We start from the raw sequence: 26,536 nt of genomic DNA, 5'->3' as shown, positions 1-26,536 counted from the left end.
AATTAAGAGAAGCACAGAGTGAATCAGTCCCAGTGAACAATGTTAATTTAGATCTTTTTTGTCCTGTCTCAAGCTGTCTGCAAACAAATAATCACTTCTATAATGTTTGCCTTTTTAGGAATTATATTTGGGTTTAATTCAGCCCAAAATTGGTTTTTGAAAAGTTGCTCATTACTGTGAGGGTGCTGAGGCAATGGAATAGATTTCCCAGAGAAGTTGTGGATGTCCCATCCCGGGAAGTGCTCAGAGCCAGGCTGGATAGGGCTCTGAGCAACTGGGTCTAGTGAGAGGTGTCCCTACCCATGGCAGGGGTGTCAGAACTAGCCGACCTTTAAGGTCCATTTAATCCAAGACATTCTATGATTCTTTGATTCTATGATTATTTCAAGTATGCAACTGCAATTCAAACTTCAAATTCTGTTGTTCAGATTCTGAACACAAAAATATGTCTCTTGTATCTCTACATCAACTTTCTCACATGTCTACATGCAACTGGGAATTTTGTATTGCGTTTTTTTGGTTCTTTGCATTACCTTAATATATATTCTAGAGCACATGCACGAAATTTTTGAAAAGAATCATAAAATAGAGGTGACAAGAGGGTCATATTAAATATATCTTGACATCTGAAGGTTCACCACTTTCCTTTCTGCTATTTGCCTAGATGCTGTTGACAGTAAAAGGATTTTTCAAGAACCATCCATCAATTAGTGAATTAAAACTCTTTTTGTCTGCCTTTTTATTCACCTGCTGGAAGAAATGCTGAACAACAACAAAATTTTTTGATCTACTTCCAATTAGTGAAGTTCAGGCAATTTACTTCATGAAATATTCAGTTTATTTCTTTTTCTGTGAGACTAAATAATCTTTTCAGTAGCTTTTCTTTTTTTATTTTGTATCTTTTCTTTCTCATTGTGTATTGGTGCAAGACAGTTTCCAGAAGTAATATTTCTCTTTTGAGAACATTATAGTTGATATAAGAAATGGTAAAAAGTCTGTCTGAAGTGTTGCACAAATATTTTTTCAAGAGAAAGAGGATATTTTTGAGAGAAACAGATGAAAACACAAAAGCATGTAGAAGAGGGCATTTTTTAAATTGTTTATGGGCTTGCAACAAAGAAGAAATTTAAGTTGTAAAGTCTTATATTCATGACTGGATTTAGAAATTGCTCTTCATGCCTTTGGTGCATTTAAATGTGAGGTTTAGATGGTGGTTTACACGAAAAGGATTACATTTTCATAAAGGGAAGTGTAGGCTTATATGAACAAGTATGCTTATCTTTTCACTACTTTACATTCCCTTGTAAAAGGGAACAAAAGCAATGAAATGCAGATTTTGACCATATCGTGGAATCAGAGTCTTGTCCTGTCTATTCCAATAGCCCTTTTATTTTTACCTCTGTGTTGATATTCACAGTAAAACTACTGCAAAATACTCCACCTTGACTTACACAAAAAATTAATAAGTAAAAAATGTACCTGTTTACTGAGAATACATCTCCCTGTATATGTACATTTATAGAGCTGATTTCTCTAAAAAAGATATCATCAGACAGCTCAATGAATGTAGATTTCTCAAAGAAATCTAGAATGAACCTTCCAGTGCAAATCAGTACCAAATTTCTTTTGATTTTATGTGTTCAAAGGCTGTGAAGGTCACAAGACTGCACAAGTGCCACTCATGCGGTATTACTGTGCTTAGAAAGGGCTGTGTGCCTCAGAGGCTATGAAATGAAAGAAAAACAGTTTGTTATTAGGCTTTTACTGCAAAAGGAAAATTATCCATTAAGGATATAGCTTCTTTGTAAATTAGGCAGGTGGTATGGATTCTAAATGAAGCTCTTCAAGCACTCTCCAGTGCCAGGAATTGTAGTGGCACAAAGTTGTCAACGGAGCTTTGCCTCACTGCATCACAAATGCACACTGAGGGTCTCTCACAGAGCTAATTCTTTTTGTTTCGTTTGGCTGCATTTTAAATCATGGTATTAGAAATATGTGAAAAATGAAAATCCAGATGAAAATGAAAGCGCTATCAAATTTCCACATACCACTCCATTAACTGAAAGCAGCTGGTCCCCACGTTTGAGCCCACCATGCCTTTCTGCCACTCCTCCAGGAATGATGCGAGAAATATAAATAGGTGAATTTTGTTCTTTTCCTCCCATGACATTAAAGCCCAGGCCTTCCTCAGTCTTTGGCAGCTCCACCACACGCGGGTGTGAATGGCCTTCGCTTGCAGCAAATGCAGCAACTGTTGCCTGGAAGAAAAATAATGAGTGATTTAGCTATTTAGGGAGAACAGTGATAGACATCGTTGCTCATTTGCAGGAAGAACTCCTTCCTGTGAAAACATTTCAGTGTCTTACTCTGACATTTTCTGATTTTCTCTAAGTATTTTAAAAATATTAAGTTCTATGCCAATATTTTTGAAATAAAGGAATAGAGGAACACAGAGTTAGGTGACTTGTCAAAGATAACACAAAAAGTTAGTAGCAAAGCCAGAAGGCCCCGGGAAGCCTTACTCTGTGGTGGCAAACCTTTATGATCACTAGTGCATTTCTTCTTTGCCTTTCCATGGGAAGAAAATCTATTCCTGTGGGATAAGATAATGTGATCTCTAAGGTGTTCCTAATTGAAATAAAGTGGATGAACTGAATTGTTAACTCTTTGCTTCGCTTTCAGAGTTATGGAATTATTTATTTTAAATCCTAAAATTATATTCTTCTATTAAAAAGTTTAATTTATAATCTTTTTGAAATCTCGCAAAGTAACTCCTGAACAGGAATAGAAGGTTTTATTATATAACTGGATCAAAATTTTTATTGAAAAATTAAATCTTAAGACAGCAGATACATAAATCAATTAGAAAAATCCTAGATTGTTAATCTTATTCTAGGAAAAAAAGAAGTAACATACTGTAAAGCTTGCATCCAGAAAAATGTTACATTTTTACTTCATTTTTCACTACAACCATTTTCTTACTTATAGATCTTAGTAAATCAGTAAAGAAACACTAAGAAAATCTTTTATACTTTTCAACATGTGCTTGTAGATTAAACTGCTTCAACAGTTCTACATTACACTAATATTTTTAAGCATCCTAAAATGTTTATGCTTAATAGAAGCAATTGGATGACATGACATAATGGAGCATTCTGAATTACATGTTTTTGCACATGCAGAACTTGTCATCATGCATACATTTTATGTCAGACATGAATGCACTAGGAGGATGAAATGCAGACAGCCCAGAAATAACCAGGAAATATTGTGATATTGAAACATTGCTCTGTAACCTGCTGTTCTATATGAATAAGAAATGAGAATGGGAAACACTAATTGGACTTCTCCCCATTTACTGAATAACATAGCAATAATTTCTATATTTATCTGCAGTGTAAACAAATCAGGATTTCGTATACACATTTCTCTATATAGAACCACAGAACTTACTAAATTTACATTGACCATTAACTTTCACTTAGAAGGTTAAAATCAGAACAGCCTACAGAAAAGAATGTCCTATTTAATAAGGAAAATACACTGTAATTTAAGGTATATTAGTCTATTTGCTGGCTTTTATAGAGTTTGCTTCTCTGAAGTACTCTAAAATGATTTTGTAACATGCTCCCAACCTTCACCTTCTGATACAGCTTTAAATTAAAATCTCTTAACATAAATACATAATGGTAAGATCTTAGTTCCATTAGGATTTCAGGGATTTTATCTCCACAGGAATGGACCATAAACCAGTATCTCTAAAAAAGATTTATCGATTTTGCAAGTTTACCTATTTTGCATAGAATCTGCAATGCCACATAGAAGATACTGTTCCGTACAAAATGATAATGGGAAAAAGAAATCCATTTGGATTCCCTTGTTTGGAAGCATCTATCTTTGGGCATGTTATAAAAATACAAAGCATATTTCATACTGGCACATAGAATGGGTTCTTTCATGGTTGTGTGAATTCCCCTAGAAAATTATCATCTTAGTAATAGCAGCAATGTAGCTGCCACAGTCTAAGGATAAGACAGGCGGGTCCTCATGGACAAAGACACAATGTATTTTAAAAAAACAGGCAATGTATCAGAAAAAAACAGGCTTGCATTTGGCTATGGAATCAAAAAAACGTTGACCAGGCCATTTCTCTCACTGTTCATCCTTAACACTTGCTCAGTACCTACAGTTTCCATTACTCAAAAGGGGAATTTTAACTATTTAGTTTCTATCTCCCAAATAATTGTGTCCTCTCTGGATGAGATGTATGGGAAAATAGTCCCTTAAAATATTGGTTGTTGCAGGCAGACTTCTACAGAATGAACCAGTTTTGCTTTTGCAAAGCGACTTTTCAAAAAGCATCATATTCCATAAAATCATTCTCTTTTCTTAAGCTACAGAAGCAGCATAAAGGTTGAAATTTTCCATTATGATTGTTACCTGGGAAGTAGCACTGGTTCTAGACTCTGGGCTGCCACTGATGTCTAAATTTTCTTACAGTGTACACACGAATACCTGAAACACACACGCGCACAGTCAATTACTAGATCACTTTGGTAACACATATTTCAACAGTTGCACGTATCCTACCTTTGCAGTGGCCCTGGCTCGGAATTCGGGACAGCCATTAACAGTTATGGTTTCATGCATGTATTGATACACCTAAAACATTTATGAAAATAAAATGAAATTAATTATAGAAGCAAAACAAAGACTTTATATTAACCCAGACAGGAGAGTCCCTTTCCCTCGTAAGACTTTCATTAACGGTGTATTCATGCAATCACACAGTCAAGTGTCTGCTAAACTTGAGCATGCTTAGGTTTATAGAGAACATCAATCTGTGTTTCTCATGACACTTTGCAAACTTAACAACACAATTCCCTTCCCATTTCTAGTGAGCAGTTTCCCAAAACCAGAATAGTTAAGTTCTGTAATATCAAAAACTGGTGTCTCCAGGCAACTGACTTGAATGCAAATGATCTGAACTGATCTGAGTGGTGTCTCAGCCTCCAACAATGGTTTCTTTGTTCTCTGAACTTTCCTATGAACTAAAGACTTGGGAGACTGATGTTAAAAAAATATGTAAGTTGCTCAGCATACAGAAGAAGAAGGCTGCTCAGCTGAAGACTGGAAGTGAAAATAAAGTTTTGGAGAAAGGTCACAATACTAGCTTCCATCAACTATAACTAGGAAAAGCGAAAAGGGCTGGCAGTCTAATAGGTCAGACATGATCAATGGGTAAGATTATCCTTTAGAAAATAATTGTACATTCACATAAATTGCATAAAATCAACATTGCCAATATGTATAACTTTCTGTTGCTTTTTTCTGATATACAGTCTTGGCCCACTTCCCCTGGTCCTTAACTCTCCCTTTTAAACATCTTCAGAAAGGAGAAACAAAAAGGCTCTATCTTACACTGCCTTTGTTCTCTAGATTTGTCACACTCTTCGATGAAAAATAACAACCAATGCCTTGATACTAGCTAGTTATTTTGATAGCAAACTTAAAAAGATAAAAATATTTACATATAATATACAGAAAGCTTTTTGAAAGACAAAGGTCAATGCAAACAAACCAAACATTTACATTTAATTTTCTTATAAAATCACCAAGCATAAAAAAATGTTCCTATGTGCCACTGATTTACAGTGGGCATTTTCTTGACCCACTTCACGAGAAATTTTGTCTTTTCATGTGTTTATGTCTCAGGCTGCATTCCTCAAAGATAACCTTTGCTGGTAAAGTATGTTAGCTCTTACAACAATCTCCTTAGGTTCCTTGAGGAGCGCAGATTCAATTGCACTTTCAAAAATACATTTACCTTGCAGCCATTTGTTGATACTCTAGCAAGAGTGCCAAAACTTTCCTCTTTGGTAATGTAAATGTTACTTTGGGAGAGAAGGTGTCAAATCCTGTACTTAATTGACTTATAAACAATGAGTTCTCCTACTGATAGGTAAAACCTCCCCATTCCCCTGTCCTGATGACTTGTATTGCCTGTTATTATAAAACTGAACAGACTGACAAGCATATGCAACAAACATCTAAACAGAACTAAGATTTGTGGCTCATTTCTGACTTCAGTGGGCAGTCATAGTGTCAATTAAGCACTCTTGCTTAGCAAAGTGTTTGGGATGACTGATCCCCAAACCTTTTTTTAGGGATATCATACACAAGTAAAAGGCAAAAAAAGGGAAAGAAGATAACAAATGTAATCCATTTTAGAGAACTAAAATATGCTAAACACTTTCAAAATACAGCAAAAAGATTATTTGAGTATTGTCAGCACATATGTCATTCTAGAACTGAATTAAAAAAACCTGGGCAGTGACAAAAACTGAGACAAGAGGAGTATGTTGAAAAGTTTCCTGCTTTCTCCATTGGAAATGAAATCTTGCTTCCATTGGTAACATTGACCACAGTGTATGCCAGGATTTTCCCCTTAATTTAAAAAATATGGGAAAGGAAAGCTCTTTCATAGCCTTTAAAGGATTTCTGGTTTGGTTTGTTTTTTGTACTGGATGATGCCATCATAAAAATGGGTTCAGCCTACTTACTCATCAATATGCTGCACAGCTAGTTCAAAGTTTATTGTATTATGTTGTAGGGCATATTGTTATATAAGAACAGCCACTACATTATATAAGAAGAATACTGTGTAATTGCAGTAATGAGTCATTAAATACTTGTTTCTTTAAAACCCATACCGTACTGAACTAGTGTTAATGCTGTATTTTGTTCAGGTTCCCCTTCATCTTAAAGCACGAGAGTAGATTGTACCTATTGTTTTTGCTTGCACAGGTATAAATGCTGTGGGTTTCTATAATTTCTAAAAGCATATATTTGAATACTGAACTGTCATTACTTTTAATTTCTTTGCAAGAAGGTCACAGTATTTCATATAGAGGAACAGTGACTAAAAAGTTCTTTAAAACATTCATGATTAAGGTGAAATATCACCAAGCTGATTACTTGCACGTGATTACTTGCTAAGTTTGATGTCATATAACTTTCTATTGATTGCATCCTATCATCCTACCAGTATCTAGCTGGTAGACTTTGTAATACCCAGTATCCTGGTAACTAACTTGCTGACTGCTGAAAGAACAGACTCACTAGTGTGTGATTCAACTAGTATGTTAAAAAAGAATCCAGCTATTCAAAAACTTGTGAAAAAATATAATCAATAATGTCATACAATCCTTGGGTTAATTTGTAAATTCTCCATGCTAACAGATTTCAAATGCTCTCCTGCAAAGAGTTATCCATGAACATAGTATCTACAGTACAGTTCTTAGAAAAAAGTCTTGCATGTCAAATCTCACTCTCTATAAGCAACAGATGCAAACAGTCTTGAATATTTGCTTGACATATTTGTAAATCTAATTATCCTATTTGACTGTTCATAATGCTGAATGTAATTTGAGTTTAAGAATGATAAAACGTACACCCATATAACTATCTTATTACTAAGTCAGTTTAACAACCAAACACAGATTAACCATACCTGTTCCACCAAGCCCCTTGCACTCTTTGTAGAGTTCAGATCTAATCACTGCTCACTCTCAAAATGCACAAAAAGTACACTGAAGTCCATAAACAAATGTTGTTTTCCTGTAGCCACACTACCTCCTGTGCTGTTTTCAGCACCACCTTAGCCTTGATTTGTGCACAATGAATCCATTCTGCTGCCTCTTCTATGTACACAGAACACATAAACTGAAAATCTCTTTGTTCTCAAACTGAATAACATGGCATTTAAATCCTCACATTGTGGAATATAGCTTCATGTTAAATCCACTGTACATGACAAGTAATTGAAGTGGTTTTATAAAATCATTTCTTTTTACGTTATTATTACATTATGCACTATCTATTACATATATATACACACACACAGATAATTATCTATTGCCCAGGACAGTATCTAGATGGTTACTATGGCAGTAATTTGAAAAAGAGCTGCACATCTATTTTTGTATATACAGCTACGTCTTTTTTGAATGTCTGTAAGACTACATGGGTGTTTAGTAATATTATTTGCTGACACACTCCATACACAGCCTGATGGTCTAGTGCCTAGGGAAAAGAGTTTCCATGATACATTAACAATAGAGATTAAATTACAGGTGAAATGTCAATGTTTCAAGACGCAAAGCTGCAGCTGTAAGGTAAATGGTAATGTTTCAGATCATTTTCCCCCCAGCGATTTCAAGACTGCCAGTGTCTGTGCACTGAATGTTCATTGGGTAAAGGCATATTGCAGACAAGGGTTTGTTCACTCAGATCTCATTTGTGCTGTAGAGCAAGACCTACTCGGCTTTGTTTGCGCTTTCCTGTGGTGCAGAGAATACAACACTCCCACCAAGAAATACTCCTGAAAGCGTGAATACAGATCTCAGACTTTTTTCTGCTTCTGCAGGTAATCTCCTCAGACACCATAATCTATTCTCCCACAGTACTCAAAGATTACGAAAAGAGCAAGGGAGGTAAACTACAACTAAAAAATCTGAACTTGGCAGTGAATCCTCCTTGCACTGTGGCAGCTCTCACAGGCACAGAGAAATGCACTTCTCCCAGCAGGAGCTGTAGTGAGTCAGAGGCAGCAGGTATTATTGTTACGATGATGGTCCTCATCCCCACACGTTCAGCTGGGAGGCAAAGCAGATGGTTTAGGATTACTGAAGCTCAGGAAGGGGGACTGCCTTACAGATAGTTTAGGAGCTAGCTTCTTACCTAAAATTACTCCTTACGGACTCATAACAAAGCAGCACATTATTTAGGGCTGGGCTATTTAAGTCAATGCAAAGCTTTAGGAGAAGGTCCAGGAATAACAGTGCACTTAGCACTCTGTTTTATAAAGGTGGCTAGAAGCAGCATTCTGTTTACAGCCTGAATGATGCAGCATCTTTTCTGATGGATTCTCAAAGTTAGAATTTAATTAAACAATTTTATTCCATTAACTTCTCTAAGCGGTATTAAATGCTTCATTCCCTGATGAAATATGTAATTCTAAGTACAACTGTACCTACAATAATGATGCTCAACTTAAGGACAACTTGGTCTGAACACCAGAAAGGAAGAGGCACGAGGCAGAAATCATTTTACAGCAATGAACTAGAGCTCAAAACACTCACAAACGCAATTCAGACCTGTGAAGCAGCAGGCCCAGATAAAGTTTTCTGAAATTTTTAAGTGGGGAAGTAACCTCTTTGCAAATGTTAGGAGTTTCTCAGCATATGAGATAATAGATGTAAGTAGTAGCAGTGGGCTGCATTTCCACAGTGTATGCAGTATGATAACAATAAAAAGACATAAAACACTTCCTGCAAGAAGTCACAACCTAAGTGACTTAGGTACATCATAGGTAAGCAGGTAAAAAGGTGAAATGAAGAAGAAACTTGCAAAAAGACTGATAAATTATGTTTAACAGATAGATTAGCATCATCTGGCATCATATTAGTTCATCTGCCATATTTTTGTTGCTTCAGTGTAGAAAAGAAATGTGTATCTATTTTTGGAAGACAACTTTGAAGGAAGGGAAGACAAGAGTCTGACAGACAGTAGAGTGGGGAAAGTTACCATGAGAATAACCAGTGCAAGGAAGACATAATTGGTTTCACTGTGCCTCTGCAGTCATGTCAATGGAACAGTATACATGTGTGCATCCTTGCAGAACTGAGGCTAAGCTATAAAAGAGAGATTGTGATTTACTTACACCTAAGTACAATGCTTCTGCCATCAACTAGCTGAATCCTTGTCTTCCTAACTGCCTTCATATGTTGGAAATGATGAAGCAAATATTTCTTCCTTCTAAGATATCAAGTGAAAAGGAGTATCTCAATCAGTCTTTTACCATGGTGAGAAGAACAGAAGATGCTTTAATCAGCATAGCTGTTGGCCTCTCTTCTCCCCTCTTCTCAAAATCAGGTGCTAATTCTCAGGACTTTAGCCTCCTGATCTGAGACCCACTCATCATCTCGCTGTGCAAGAACCAGCCCTTGGGGTAGGCCAGGAGAACACCTGATCTTATGACTGGGGGAAGTTACAGAGCACAGTCGCACTGCAGAGCTGCAGAGTCTCCACTGTGGTGCCTGTGAATTCTTTGTTTCTGTGAGCAAGCCTCCACCTGCAGCATCAGTTGTGTCTTTCACTCCACTCTGTTTCCATTACTTTTGACTCTTTCACAGTCTGTTTGGTATTTTTTCCTTACCCACAACCTCTTGCCTATATTTTCCACTCTTAGTCCAATACATTTATGTCTGTGGAGAGAAATGTATTGATTTATACAGCTGGACAGATTCCACCAGAGCTATGCTTCAGCACTAAATTCAGATCATGCTTGACCACATCTGTAAGCAAGGACATTTTAAAATGCGACAAAGATCAGGAGGGACTCTGGTAATCTTTAACCTCTTATACACCATAAACCATGGAATCTTCTCTGGTAATTTCTACACCAATCACCATTTTTGCTTGAACTACAGAGTCTTCAGAAAGTTCTGTGAATTTCAAGCCTCCAACATGCTAAAATTTCCAATTTTAGTTGGAAATTGCCAACTGAATAACAGCATTTCCATTAAAAATGGATTATTTCTAAGCTAAATATGTCCAATTTCAAACTATATATTTTTTTATATAATTGAGTATTTCTCATTTTTTTTTTTTGTAATCTTTCCTTCTTCTCTACTGGGACTAGGTGTAGGTCTTTGTCTCATTTTGGACATCTATGCCCTTTATGACTGGCTTGCTGATATTTCAAACAGTATTTGCTTTTCTACAAAATAACTCACAAACAGATCTAGTTACCCATTTAAGATGACACCTGAACAGATGAGGATATAAAAGAATGAAAACAAGTCAAACACAACCAAAAGTGTATATAAGCAGCGTGGAAGTATCCAGCTGACCAGACCACAATTCCTCTTTCATAGTTCCTCTTTCATAATGACTTTTTACGTCTGTAATCTTACTCAAGCTCAAAACCAATGCAGTGGAGTGCTTCCATTCAGCCATAAATAAACCTGTGCTAGCTCAGTGAAAGTGGAAAATCTCTGGTGATGGTGTGTTTAGTTTTGTTATCTCTTGAATATCAAATGGAATTTCTGGTTTTGTGCCTGTGTTCTGCTTTTTAAAAACTACCTCATGTGATAAACATGCTTGGAAAAGCGTATCTACATCATAAGAGTGTTTTATCCACCAGGACTACAGCCTCTAGCTAAGATACTGTCCTAAACACTGTCATAGACCATATTCCAGAAGACAGTAGTTCCACAGGGTAGCTGAAAGCAGGCTGATTTTCTATCTATCAAGGTGACTTGAAAAATATTAACATTGTTTTTTCCTTGTGTTAATAGCTACTTTTATCTTTGGTAGTTAATTAAAAAAAATTTTGGAAGAGACTATTCTGGACGACTGAAAAGCAAGAGAATTTGAGAAGACTTTCTAAATAGCAGTCCTTGTGAGGGACAGAACCCCAGAAAACCACTAGTTGTGGAAGAACACTATGGATGCCATGTACACCCACCACAACTTCATGGTTGCAACAAACTTAAGAGTCTTCTTCAACAAGGTTGCTTGAGCAAATGAATCACAAAGGCCCATTTTGTTACAGGACTATGACAGGTGTTTGAGTAATCCCGACAGAAGCAGAATTAGGCAATCTCACACCCATGTTCACAGGGTATATACAATACATAATCTTCAGTCTGGCCCTGAGTGCAAGCTGACAAAAGTTCTTCTTTTGTCAATGTCAAAAGGACAAGTCAAGAGACACCTGTGAGTACAGGGAGGTTGAAATGGTTGAAAAGTGCCTTTGAGAGGAAGGCATTGTTCTTACTGGAAGCACCAAAACGTCTGTATTACATAAGTTGTTGCCTGCAGCTACTGAATTTGGACAACTGAATTTGAAAAAGCTGCTTTGTGACAACTAGTCTGTATTAATGAGCTATTTATATCTGACAGAATGTGGTCATTCAAGGTTGCTGACATTCTGAATATTTTTACATTATAAGCTCTCATTAGCCTTTGAGCACTTATATGTTTGCATTGGGAAACCTGTTGGTGTTTATTTTCAAAACCAAACTTCTGCATCATTTTCACAATTGTTGCAACAATCCCCTTTCATGAAGTAACACCGCATGAATGTTGCCACATGATGCAGTAGGGATGCTAACCCATTAAGAAGCTCAAACCTGTAAATGAAATTCAGTCTCGTTTAACAACCCGAGGAGATGACACAGTTTTAAATTCAGACCATGTGGAAGAAATATTATGAATGTTGGCTTTAACATTGAGGATATTTTATTTAACAGTTTCCTTCTTTGGGAGTGGGGATTATGGAGGAAACTAGGTCAGTTTTACCTAAGTGAAAAAAATGAGCCGAATCTTGATGCATTATTAAGCTGTCCTTAGGCAGTAGGAGAAAAACAGCACAGGCCTGAAACATTGTTAAAAATAAATTAAGTATAATCACTTCAAGGGTATAATATTTTAATTTAGGGTGTAATACTTTATGAAGGCTCAAGTTAAAATGGCATTTTTCATTTTTTTTTGTGTGGAAAAGGGTGGAATGTACTCTGCTCTGACAGTATCTGTGGTGGTGTCTGAAAGCTGACACAAGTTTTGGTCCCCGAATTCTTGCCATATGATCCTGCGCCTGTCCAAGAAACGACCCAACAGGGGTTACAGGTTGGGGCCAGAACCTCTTTCCTCCCTTATGCGCAAGCAGAAGAACGTAGCAGATGTACCAGAATATGCATGCTGTCACATCCTCTGCACATATTGGGTGAGTCAATTGAAACACTCCTGGTGTTGCTGTTAGGACACACAAGACCTCTGTGTGCCTCCTCTTCTTCCCTCCAATGTCAATTCCATCTGGAATCATCACTGACAGTGTAAAGTGAATAGGAAATTGCTTTGCACTCTTTTAAGAATAAGGAAAAACAGACTTTTATTTGCAAATAAAAATTACTCATATAAGGAACAAGAAAAATCTAATTGGCTCATTTAGTTTATTTCATATGCCTTACACACTGTTCTATACACTGCTATAAGTCAACGGCAACTGCGAACCAGTGTCTTTGAAGACAGTGCTACAGTTGTTTCAGAAATTGTATGCTTTGCAATCACTAAATCTTTGCAAAATACTATTCTAAAAGTCTCTTTCACTGCTTCTACTGTAATATACTGGGATAAAAAGAAATACCAACACGTGTGATTAGTTAATTCCCATAAGACTACTTGGAATTCATAGCTTGTAATTTAAAATTCCCTCTCACACCTCATTGCCAGTTACTTTTGAGTTCAAAAATATGCCAAGCATTCTAAACACTAATTTCCTCCACTTTATCAGTAAGTCTGCATATGCGGTTGGGGCTGACGTATGCAACAGCCATATCCCAAACTTTAACAGATTTGTCAAAACCTTGCCAAAATGAGCACCTGGATGAAACATGACATCATCATGCAAGCTCATCTCAAGTGTTCCTATCAAGCTGAGAAGGCAGGGAGAAAGAAGGAAATTGCTGATGTTTTAAATACCAACAAAAATGTAGCTAAAATGGAGGTTAAAAACAGTTTTACAATTTCTTCTTTTTTCTGACGGCACAATTAAGAAATGGAGATTGAGCAGCATTTCTCAGGAGTCTCATCAGTGACATCAGTTAAGTGGCAGCAGAGGGATACTGAGGCTCCATCAAAGCAGAAACAATGGTGCAGTGGCTTCCAACAACCCGTCAGCATAAATATTACTTGGTAGTTCACCTTGCTGCTGACTTCTCTCAAGAGGAAGAAGCAGGCTTGAGATGAACTGAAGCAAAGGTTATTCTATTTATTCCTAAGAGTTTTATGTAATCAAATAGAATACTGCAACAATAGATTAAAATGATAATGGGAGGAAACAATGCTGACATGCTGAGATGCATCACACATGTTCCAGCAGTCACCTTCTGTAGCACATACAACTGCAGTTGTGTGCTGAAATAAGAACATCACCTGAGTACCAGTCATCAGAGTTTTATTAAGTACAACATAATTACCCACATAAACTGAAACATGAGCAAGATATGTCATTGTTTTGATTCTATACATTATAGGACTCTTGCAGCACTAAAATATTTATTTATCTGTTGTGAAAGGCACAATTACGCAAGCAGAGCACAAATATGATTAGATATATAGCCATCAGCCAACTCTGAAAATTGATCTTTAATCAAACTCAATGGGAAAAAGCACTGATAAAGACCAATGATATGGTCTGGATCCAGATTCTGGGGTGCTATATATGTAAAATCAATGTATTTAGCTCTAGGCAGCTAAAAAAAAAGTGGCAACGGCAGTTGCTTTCAATCTCCTGCAGTGAAGTTATGAAAGTGGTAGGGACTTCGTAATCGCACAGAGACTAAATAATGCCTTTTCTCAGATAATATTTGGGCATCTTGGTAAATTCATCTAATTGCCATTAATGAAGGCCGTCTGCTGAGTGACAAGGTTATAATTTCCAAAAGTTCTCATTTATGCCATCCAGGGCTTGGGAGCAACAGATCAATGCTTCAATCGCTTATTGTACAGTGGCAAATGAAACTTCATTGTTTTTCAAAATTTGAGTAATTCCTGACTACATTCACCCTATAAAAAAATAGCACATATCTTAACACAGTAATTAAAAAAAAATAAAAATCTGTGTTTACTGCTAACTTAAGCTTTTCTGTTGAGCTTTCTCAATGCCTAGTCCAGCATGGTGGCAGGACAAAGAGCAGCCAGCTCATCTTTAGAAATCTGATGGGTTTTTATGATCTCATTTACATACGTTACAAATCCTTCTCTCAACTCATCATTACAGATACACTACTTGCAACCAGGAGGCAGAAAGCAAAACCCTTTAAAACATGAAAATAATACTATTCTGTTATACCATCATATTTTAATGAAGCTAAGTAATGTCCTTTCCAAACAGTGATGGAGGTACTCATTTAGTGGAAACTTATATCATTATTTTATGTGGCTTTTCATTGCTGGGACAATGGTAATGAACAAAGGATGGAAAGGTACAGTAAAAGATTCTTGCAAATGCTATACAGCCCCAGAATTCAGGTAAACTAAACTGGTTCATCTGACATTATAATCCACTCCAATATCTAAAAAAAGGGATAAAATGCTCAAACTTTACAATTAGTATCCAGGAATGCAAATTTTTATGAAAAGTTACAAATCAATCAATGCATAAGCATGCAAAAATCTGAATGAAACTGGTCAATTTGAAAAACTCCACATTTGCTACTGCATGAGTGCTACTACTAAATTAATGATGCAGTAATTCCGAACAAGCTATCTGGAATACCACAGCAAGTTATAACAAGGTATCAGATTAGCTTTGCTTCCAGCCAGTCTAATGAGGCATCATGCTAAAACAATCATATTGCTTTTGTTACAAATCTGAGCTGATAGATCTCACCCACTTTACTCCTATGCATTGTCCTACTGCCCTTTTGTTTACTAATTGCCTTATTAGTAAGTCTGACATATCACTTCTGCTCAATCGGGACCAACACGTTGGTTTGCATGGGTAATAGTGACAGTAGAGGACTTCAGATGTCAGGCTTCTGACTGAGCCTTAATCACAGTTCTGTACTGTGAATTATAGCAGAAAGTCTTCTCAATACATTTTTTTCCCAAGCTTGCATCTTATAATTTAAAAATTTCAAAAACTGGGCTTGCCCTGTGGAGATGAGATTGACCGGAATTGCATTTCTCCTCCTGTAACAAATATTCAGCTCCCAGTGAAAATACAGCGTAACACAGGGCAGGATTTGGATTCTGGGGCTTACCTTGGTGCCAACTGGGAGAGTTTGGCCTGGTGAACCTCTATTTTTACAAGGATTCATGAGGCAGAAAAGAGTGAAATTCTGCTTTCAGAGGCTAGGTTTGGGAGGCAGAGGAACATGAATAACCAAATTTTGAGATTCTTCAAACATAATGAAAGCAGGTCTTTAAATGACTCCTACATTAAAATCCTGAATTAATAATTTAAGAAAAGAATTAATGAGAATTTTTGTCTGAGTCCAAGCTAATACCCAGATTCTTATATTTAGTACAGACTTTTAAAGATGGAATACAACACAATACTGGGATATGTGAAGCGAATGAACATCTAAGGGTTCCAGCCAGCCTTCTGCTATCACTCAGTACATTACAGTAAAGTAATGACTACACTACCATTAGACTCAGCTTTCACCACCCAGCAGCCTTCTTGTGATCCCTTCATATTTTCAAAGACTTATATCAAGGGTTAATAATGGAAAGCACAGGTGGGTGGCTTGAGGAAATGACCAGATAATAACACATCGCATATCAGCAGCAGTGGGATTCCAGGCATTCAGATTGCTAAGGCATGGAAATGAAAATTATTAATCAAAGGAAATCATTCCAATATACTAACTAGGCTTATTAAACTATTCTACATAAGTTATAGTGAAACTATGATTTTAATACTATACAACATATTGAAATATATCTCTAAAGTAACTGGGGAGCATCCAGACCTCATAAAAAATGGGTCAGTGTTCTCTCACTGCCAGTTTTGTCCCTGTAAGTCAACAGTGGTCTTTAAATGTCCAGGATACTCTGTCTATAAGCTAATTTTATAGCAAGCTTAAAAGTTTTAAACTACTGAGGTAGGAACTGAACTATTTTCAAAGACAACATGCTTTTCCACTGACTAATTTCATACAAAATGGACAACATTAGAGTACTTTGTATTGACTGCTCCTCATTTTTTAGTCACTCAGTCCTACAAAAGTGCTCTCTGTGATGACCTGATATTTTGCCGGGAGTCATAAGATAACAGAATAAAACCATGGTTGCTTCTGTGTGTTTGGTTGCCACACCACATTTTCACAGAAACATTTTGATCTGATTAATTTTGGTATTGGTAGATGTTTCAGCATAGATATTTACTAGTCAGATTTTCTTCCAAATAATATCTACACAGAAAAACATCAGATTTAATCTTGAAATGGAAAACTGAGTAGCAAAGGCGGGCTGGAAGGAAAGCAAGATACACTTGACTATTACATATTTAACACACAGAAAGAGAAACTGGGGCATCAACATGAAAGAACATTGTAGTCTACAACTTCTGCATGAGAGGAAGAGGAGGTGCAGGCACTGATCTGTTCTCTGTGGTGACCAGTGACAGGACCTGAGGGAATGGCCTGAAGTTGTGTCAGGGGAGGTTTAGGTTGGATATTAGGAAAAGGTTCTTCACCTTTGGGTGATGGGCACTGGAACAGGCTTCCCGGGGAAGTGGTCACAGCACCAAGCCTGATAAGAGTTCAACAAGCATTTGGATGATACTCTCAGGCACATGGTGTGACTCTTGGGGATGGTTCTGTACAGGGCAAGAAGTTAGACTTGATGACCCTCGTGGGTCCCTATCAACTCAGCATATTCTGTGATTCTGTGAAAACTTTGCTCATCAGGAGATGCATGTGTTTATCAAGCTGTATTGTTACAGTGCTTGAGCCCTGATTATCAGATGTTAGCAGTAAATGAAATTCCCGTAAGCTGCTAAGGCATGTCACATTTTCTTGTTGCTTATCCACTGTGTTCTGCCAAATTGTTTATTCTATCTTCTCTGTCTTTAAGGTTTCTTGCCAGACCAGAAATCTGCCTTATCTTAGAATTCTTATAACTTCCTTTTACTGACTTACAACAATTAAATTGACTTTATCAATCCAGGTTGTCTAGTTTTATGTTGCATGTGAATATAACTTCTCAGTAGCTCAGCTGTGCATTCAGTTTCACAGCCTAGCCCTTCATTTATTCCAATAACCCCATGGAAATCAGATGACTATAACATAGCAGCAGCTTTGAATACACAGCAAGAACACTTGGACGGGTAAAGGACATAGCGGTATAAATTCCATGTGTTGCCATCTGACAAGGCTATAGAAGGCTAATTAATCTTCATGAAGCTATGGAGATTTTGAAATAAGTAATTTTAAAGCACAATTAAATTTTTTTTCCAAATTGACTTTTAGTGTGACCAGACTTTGGTTAACCTGTTTTCTGGTTTTAGGGTCTTCAGGTGAAAAGGAAATACCAAGGCCATTGCATATTTCAGTTATTTCCATTCTTTTCAGAGCTAATACATATTCCTGCCTAGTGCCAGACAGAATATTTCAGTTGGTGGTACTTATATTTAGCTAAGTGAGAAGCATTAATCACCATTTCCTGACACAGCACCCTTGAAAAACGCTAAAGTACTTCTATTTAAATTTCATTCACTCAATCACTTTAAAAAAAATTTATTTCTATGGAATATTAGTGTGGGGATTTGAACTGGTGGTTTGCTATACTAAACAGATTCCCATAAATACAATTAATTACAGCCATCAGATAAATTCCTACACATTAGATTGGAATGTATGTCATCTAATAATATATATCATACTTGTAAAGGCTAATTGGTCATTAAAATGATCTCCACCTTCCATAGTTAAAGAATTCCTACTTGTAGAAGGGACAAGTCACATTCAATCAATACAATGCAGGTTATGTTTGATCTTTTCACCTACACTCAGCCCAATATTGAGTTTCTCTGGGACATATTTTAACAATCAAACTCACTGGACAGTGAGGTTTCTATAACTTCATAGACCGGAATGAAAATTTTTATTTTCCAAAGCTCCTACATTATGGAATTTACAGGACTACACAAGTCAGCCTTAATTTCTTTTCGGAGGTTTTCTGATGAAAGGAAGTTAGGCTCAGATCTTGCATTATGAACACACCACACTGCAAATCTGAATCTCTGTGTATATATAATAAGCAGTCTCTTTCAGAATTTGCATACTAACACAAAGCCTGCCTCCTCAACCCATTTTGATTACACCTACCTACAGCTCACACCCGGTCTGCTTCACACCCACTTTTCTCATTACTTCCAACTGACTGCCGTGCATTCTCTTATAATGTCAACAACTTTTCTCCTCTAGTTTATGTAGGTGGTAATAAAGAAAATAAAATCCAGTCACCACACTCTCACTTCTTGCACTCAGAATAAAAGAAGATAAACAATGGGAGAGAGCACTAGCAGAGAAATTTCTGTCTAGCCTCAGCTGTTTGAAGCTCAAATACACTCAGAAAAAAAATGTGCTGTTCAATAAAGTAGGCTTTCATAAACTCCAAAGTACATGAAGGACATACAAGAAGGGCATCCCGGATTAATGGCACGACACAGCTCAGATATCCTCCAAGCCCTTGCTGAAGTGCTTGGAGATGTCTAATAATGTAACATGACCAAAATATCCCATGCTTTTCTAATTATTTTTTTTTAAACACAGAAGTAATTATTTTCTGAATTTTCCAACAGCTCTTTAACTGGTGGAAAAAAAGAGTTATAGCCTAAGTATTTGCCAAGGGCTTAATGTAAGTAACTGAAAGAGAAGCCACATGTTGAACAACCTTAAGTACTCGCAGTGTAAATATGTCAATCTTCCTGCTCTTCCTAAATGAAAAGATTTGTTACTGGGCTTTCTATATTTGAAGATTTTTTTCTAAGAAGAGGTTTACATGCATAGTGGTGAACAGTATTATTTTTGGAGAGTGTAGGAATTTTGTTCTCTGATAGTGATATATTAGATGGGTTACATTATATATATATATATATAAAATATTTAAAAAGAAATACGTGTTTTTGTTTATGAACTTGGTAGAACTGCTCATTCATGATTACTCAATTCTTGTGTAACAGCTAGCTCTGGGCTCCTTAAAGTGTCCATTTTTTGCCTGTAGGAATCTAACACTAATTGGATAGTCTGTCATGTGCAGGTTGTCTTTACACAACACTCTATAAAGACCTTTCTTGCCACTGAGATGATTTGGTCAAAATCTACTTTCAGTTCACTGAACTGAGAGTGAATTTTTCTAAGCCACTTTCCTAATTCTTAGGCTCTGTACCTGTTTCAACAAGCTTTGTGTTTGCCTCTGCTATGACTATTTTCCAGAGATTAATATAAATTTGTTAAGATTTCATTGATGACACTGCAAAGATTCAAAGTTGCCTCTAACAATTGGAGTACCAGGCTCTGCTATCTGAGAAAAAAACCCAAAACAAACAACCTCACAACTTTTCAATCCTCTGTGGTTACTCAAAGAAGCATTTAATTGGTTAAATGAAAAGACTAGTCAGAATATCAGCTTTTGAGGGTATACAGTGGCATTATTTATTGTCAGGGAACACTATTCTCTTTAAAAGCCTTGAAAACTGTAATTTAATTAAGTGGAAGCCTCTCTCTGATTCTCACATTGGAAAATATATTCCATAAAACAAAGAGTGTGCTCCATTTTGCTTATTAAACTAATGTCTGCTCATGTCTTTCTTCCTTCCAACCACTCAGCAGTCCACTCAATCAATTTGTTGCTGTTGCCTAGTTATCAGGAGTTCAATTCTGCTACCATTGAGGGAACATTAGATTCCATTGATTTCAGCAAGGGAGGACTAGTCCCAGACTGTAGACAGATAAACTAAAACAGAAGTTCTTACAGACTTTCTACTAACAAGATGTTACCTTTATTAGGGCATTTAGAGCTGCTTCTGTTTGGCAGGCTAACAGCACTTGGTTTAGTAGGTGAGATGTCAACACAATGTTGTATCAGATCACGGTTTCTTGTCTAAGGAACTTCTAACAGAAGTATTTGTAATTTAACTGCTTTAAAGATACTGCTTGTATGCATGTAGGAAGTTGGGTGCATCTCCTCTAGCTTGACTAGAAGAAAACAATTATCATTTATCTACTGTTGGGCAGAGCTTAGGAAGGCCTAATGATCACAGTTCTTAGCAATCTGACAAGAATTTCTGACATGTGGAGCAAAGCCCACTAGGATCTGACCACTGACTTTAAAGGTAAGATTCCTGTCAGCTTCAGTTAATTTCAGCACTTGCAACTTTTGGCTCTCACTGCATTCTGATTTTATCAGCACATCCCTATCACACACCTGAGCTCAAGGGAAAGGCATTAAGCTTGCACTGACCCGACTTGGCATGTCCCCATATCCCAGCTGTACAGGTTACCACTGACCCTGAAACAGCGCGAGCAGAATACTAAAGTAGTAATTAATCACCCCTTCTCTTTAACAAGGCTAATTGCCTAAGGGTTGATGCCTTGCCGATGCAACTGTTCTGTGTCTGCTTTTCAGTAACTTCAGCATTCTGCACAGTAGCAGGCAGTCACAGACACATCCATCATCCTTTATACAAGGTACTCATGATTCTCCAGCACTGAAAGAAAGACAAATACGCTTTCCTTTTCAGGAAAGAGATGTTAGTCTGAGAAATAACTAAAAATCTCAAACTCATACCTCTCTGATAGCTGTACAAAACTCACTCTGCAGCACCTTCTTTAGAGACTGTAGCTTGTGTACTGGTACTTCTCCAGATTCTTGCAGTTTCTCCAGTAACTCAATTGCTCTTGCAACATCTGAGTGGGGAAAACAAAAGGAACACAGATCAGTATAAACGGTGACTAATAAGTGACTAAAAAGGGCACACTGGTGGCCATTTTAGATTTTAAATTGGCTTTACCGATGCATACTCTATTACTCTCCTGTTATACTAGAGTCTGCTAGGAAACAATGCTGCTGTTGAGAGATCCAAATCCCAAAGTATGGACAAATCATGCATGTACATGTACAACAGACTCAGAGAGGTTCAGTCTTAGTAGCGAACACTCTTTGCAACAAAGCTACCAGTTCAAAGCGGCTAATCCATATTAGAACAAAATATTTCTTACTTTCTGCATAAGAGAAAATAGCACAGGAAAAGAATGGGGTTTACTTTCAGAAAGTCTAAAAAAATGAAGCTGTGTCTTTATGTAAGCACCCTCAGGGTGACAACACCCAAGAAAAATATTTGATCTTTTCTTCTCATAAATCTAAATCTAAATATCAACTAATAAATTTTCCAGAAAAAAGTAAAGTCTGCTCTGGAAGAATAGGAAGTCTGCTAGAGAAGCGTAAATATAAGGTTCTTGTCTAGGTCTCCAAAGACTTGATCTACCACACAAAACCTGTATGACCCATAGAAATACATGGAATAGTATTTTTGGTGGCCTGAATTCTCCTTAAGCACCTGTGTATTGTCAAGGGAAAGATCTGTTTCTGAAGAGAAGTCCAGAGGGCTTAAGTGAATCATAGAATCATAGAATAGATTGGGTTGGAAAAGACCTCCAAGATCATCAAGTCTAACCTCTGATCCAACTCCAATTACTACATCATGGCACTAAGGGCCACGTCCAATCTCTTTTTAAAAACCTCTAGGGATGGTGAATCCACCACCTCTCTGGGTAGGCCGTTCCAATGCCTGATAACCCTCTCTGTAAAGAATTTCTTCCTAACATCTAACCTAAACCTCCCCTGGCAGAGTTTGAGCCCATGTCCCCTTGTCCTATTGTTGGTTGCCTGGGAGAAGAGACCAACCCCCACCTGGCTATAACCTCCCTTCAGGTAGTTGAAGAGAGTGATGAGGTCACCTCTAAGCCTTCTCTTCTCCAGACTAAGTGAGTAGCCCTACTGAGTGGTTAGCAGGAAATCTGATCCAGTTGAACAGTGCCCATACCCTCACTCATATTTTTTCTCTTTAACACTAGTTCCTAATTTACATAGCTATTACTAAAATACCTTTAAAAAGAATCAACCCAACTCATGAGATGCCCAACAATCCTTTATGGCTGAGGAGACAGGAGCACAAGAAATAGTGGCTGGAGTCATGGAGGCTAGCCTAGTCAAGCGAGGGACATGCTGACTTACACATAGGAGTGAACTGAGGAAAACATTCTGGTCAGCCTTCAGGATGACAAGAACTTAAATAGAGGGATTTTTCCTCCTCTGTCATCTAATGCTGCCTTGCAGCTTTTCCTCTAAGTTTGCTAGTATAGTTGAACCTGACAATGCTGTTATCTTGACTGTGTGGTCATTCTCAAATCTTATAGTGTCTTTTGCATAGCAATCAAAGCCACTACTGGCCAGTTTCACCAGTGTGTTCCAGTGATAAAATGAATGTACAGTACTAAATGATAAAACAGTATTCAAAGCATTTTAATTCTGTGCTTGAAGTGCAAAAAAAAGAAAAAAGAAATATTTCCCCTCACAACTCCAGAATTCTAGAAGCAACTACAGTGTCTAGAAGCAACCTTACATAATTCTCCTTTCCGATGAAAAAGATTATACTGTTTGTGACTGGGAGATTATGCTAATTGAAACAGTTCTCACAATCCTTGGCTTGTAGCTGGGCTATACTGACCGGATGTCTGATACAACAAAGACATGAGAAGTTTTCTGAAAACAGAAAAGACATGACAGTAGATGAGCTGCAATAGGAATTAAATCATAATCCTATATTTTCGCTTAGAAGAAAATAATTATTATCCAGCTGCATTGGTGTTAGGAAAAGAGAAGATGACATCTTAAAAGATTTACAATTTAATTAAAAGAGGTAGGCAACTAGTCAGCATAGTCAATTCTGCCTTAGTAGATTAACACCCAAATAATTCTCAAGCTTTTTTAGAGGCAGTTGCCAAATGCAGTTCAAAGCATAAGAGGAAGCATGGTAGAAAGTACACTGTTTCTTTCAGGAGGATGTTTCCACTTACCTGGCTGTACCTTGCATGCAGAGCAGTCTTGGAGTTCATGAGCCTTCAGATGAAACTAACCCTAATCTTGTGTTAAAAGATTGCATCTGAGCTTTTGCTCTAAGCAGTGCTTTAACTGCTATTGGGCATCCAGTCCATGTCACTAGATCACAGGTATATCAACAACAACCCCTCTAAAGCACTTACTGAAGTGATGATGAGAAAGCTAAATGGAGATCTAGAAAATAATGAGGCCATGGAAAAAAATTAGATTCTAGAGAGAAGAATATGACTGATGGGACATAACACATCAAAGAGGATGGTTTTAAGATTAAAGAAGAGGTAAGTACACTTTTCAGCAAGAACCATCTCAGTGGATTGAAAAAGAATGGTAAAACATTAAATGAAATATCACAGAATCACAGAATTGTTTAGGTTGGAAACCTAGTACGACAATCTAACATGATTTTTTATGTTCTCAGTAATAATAAGGTTAAGGGATTTTTTAACAAAGCTATTGAATCATTTGCCTCGGAATTTTTCTTTTAAATCTGTATCTGCCACATAAGACTTTCATTTAGTTAAATACTAAACTCACACTCCCCAGTTATTAGTACCAGTTGGTGCAAACCGGTATGTCAGACAGCACAAAGCAATTGGATGATTTATTCTGAAAGAGCTTCAACATCCCACCATAATAGATCAGATAAGGTCTCCGCAATCTATGTGATACACGATGATAAATCCGGGGCCTGGGGTGACAAATCTGGGGTCTTATCCAGTGCTAGTTCAGGTAAATTTTGAACTGTCTTTGCCTCTCACCAGCTATACTTGTCAAAGATAGTACCAGAGATGTCCGATTGGTTGCTATTTCGCAGGTTTTTTTAAGTTTCATCATCACACCTGAAAATTCTGTGAATCACCCCAAATTTGCTATGGTCCTGAACTAAACTGTATTCAATGAAAAATCTGTACTGATTAGAGTGAAACATAAAAAGCTTTATGTTCATTTATCAATCTGTAACAGTTAACTAAGTATTTCCCTAGGATGTGGGCCAGACTCTACATGATAATTAATCACTTCTAAAGTGATGAGTGTTACAGTACAAATGATAAATTCATATTCTGGTTGAAAAGTCTGGCATGGGTGCTTAGTATGTAGTCTCATAGGCAAAACTGGGCACTAAGTTGTCATTAGCCAATACTAGATTACTTAACTTTCTGACTAAGAAGTGACTGCAGGTAAAAAAAAAGCAGAATATCCCAAGAGCACTCTGATTTCACACTTATAAATTTATCCACCATGCTAAAATACATGAATGCTGATGCCCAACACCCTGCTTTTTATTCACCTATCTGTTTACAATAAACAGTCTTCTTTCTCTTATCACCATTAGGCCCATAACTTGCTCAGTTTGGCCTGTGGGATATTGCTCACAGTAGAGATATTGTAGAATAATACATAAATTACAGAAAGAAAATGAGGCATGTGTTCAGGGCCAAAGATGTTTGTTATCAGCTGATACTTTGTCATAAACAAAATACAACAGTTGGCATAAAACAGAAGACTTTGAGCAGACTAAAAATGTATTAACATGAGTGTATAAAATAGGACCTCATGAAATAGGCTGTATTTCCTTCCATTAATAACTTTGAAGGGGAGATTTGAACGAACAATTGCTTTTGGACAGGCTAAAAAGTGAAATTTATCAGTGCACAAGAACTTAGGTGATGCATAGGCTTTTTGCTGCATAGGCTTTTTGCCAATGGTTCTCCCAAGTTGACCTCCAGCTGAAAGTAGACTGTTTGCTCAAAGAAGTGATATGACTGGCAGTGAGGAAGACTTCCAAGTTACATTATTTCCAAGCACATAGCAGGGAATCCACCCCTGTTGAAGTCAATTAGAATTGTCATATGTTTGATATATACTGTTAGAATAATTTTCCTGTCTCAAATCGTCCTCTGATTATAAATCTAACTAGCTTTGCTTGTAGGTGTTATCACCAAGGATCTTTGCTTAGATACCATTTTCTTACATACTTGTGGAAAGGGCAAATTGCTGAGAAGAGTGTGTGTGTATTTATATAGATATACGTTAAAAAAGTCCCTGGAATTATGTTAAAATTAGTTAAGTTCTACTCAAAGGAAATACCCTTGCTTTTTATTTCTGTGTATTTCTTTTGTCCTTTCTTTAGGCAAAGATATTTAACTCAATTTTTGAAAACTATTGTTTTGCCTACTCTCAAACATTTTCTAAAATATGAACGCCATTATACTAAAATGAAACTCGTGCTAATGTCATTGAAATTTATCTTCGTTTCCCCCATTCATATCCCACAAATTGATAGGAATTGACTGATGATGTGGGTAGAACTGTTCCTCTGTATTCTATGATGTATACTTTTTAAAAGGAATATGCACGTATTTCCCCCCTTATCATAGCCAACTTGCACTCCACCTTTTTTAATTATCTCCTTTTTTCTGATTTCCTCATAGATATGCACAATTCCTCTCTCTCTCATTCTGTTTAACATTCGTTTCTCTTTTTTCTTCTCATCATCATGCTTGCCTACAGCCTTTCAGGAAATAATACTGTTTCAGTGTGGTGGGTCATATTATCAGTGGAACACAGAGAAGGTAGGAGGCTGCGGGTAGGTGGAACATATTTTATCAAGTGCACTCATCAGAAGAAAAGCATGACTCTCGGAAAAAAATCTTCATTTCAAGTGTTCTTTCTGTATTTTCACTTGAATGATGCTTCATTTGCACTGCTAGCAGGACACAAGCAGAAGATTACTATACGAACCCTGAGAAGAATCATTAGGACATAGAAGTAGCAAGATAACATACTGCAGTACAAGTGGAACACTGTATACATCATGTATACATAAGACATATAG

The 26,536-nt window shown here is 36.9% G+C and overlaps 1 protein-coding gene across 3 annotated transcripts in view; it reads right to left on the bottom strand.

Moving 5' to 3' along the window:
• Nucleotides 1–26,536, bottom strand: part of LIN7A (lin-7 homolog A, crumbs cell polarity complex component) — a 50,171-nt gene that overhangs the window by 9,139 nt on the left and 14,496 nt on the right. For 2 of the 3 annotated variants that reach the window (XM_027661991.1, XM_027661983.1), the window contains exons 2-4: nucleotides 21,370–21,488; nucleotides 4,591–4,662; nucleotides 2,049–2,258 (exon numbers count right to left, since the gene is read on the bottom strand). In XM_027661991.1, the coding sequence (XP_027517792.1) occupies nucleotides 2,049–2,258; nucleotides 4,591–4,662; nucleotides 21,370–21,488 (401 nt within the window). Of the gene's footprint in view, nucleotides 1–2,048; nucleotides 2,259–4,590; nucleotides 4,663–21,369; nucleotides 21,489–22,344; nucleotides 22,349–26,536 lie in introns of all 3 variants that reach the window. The other variant, XM_027661999.1, reaches the window with a different exon arrangement.

The sequence above is a fragment of the Corapipo altera genome, unplaced genomic scaffold (assembly GCF_003945725.1).
Source record: "Corapipo altera isolate COAL_440 unplaced genomic scaffold, ASM394572v1 1, whole genome shotgun sequence".
NCBI classification, from domain to species: Eukaryota; Metazoa; Chordata; class Aves; order Passeriformes; family Pipridae; genus Corapipo; species Corapipo altera.
The sequence above is the reverse complement of the archived record's forward strand: the minus strand, read 5'-3'. Positions and strand labels throughout refer to the sequence as shown.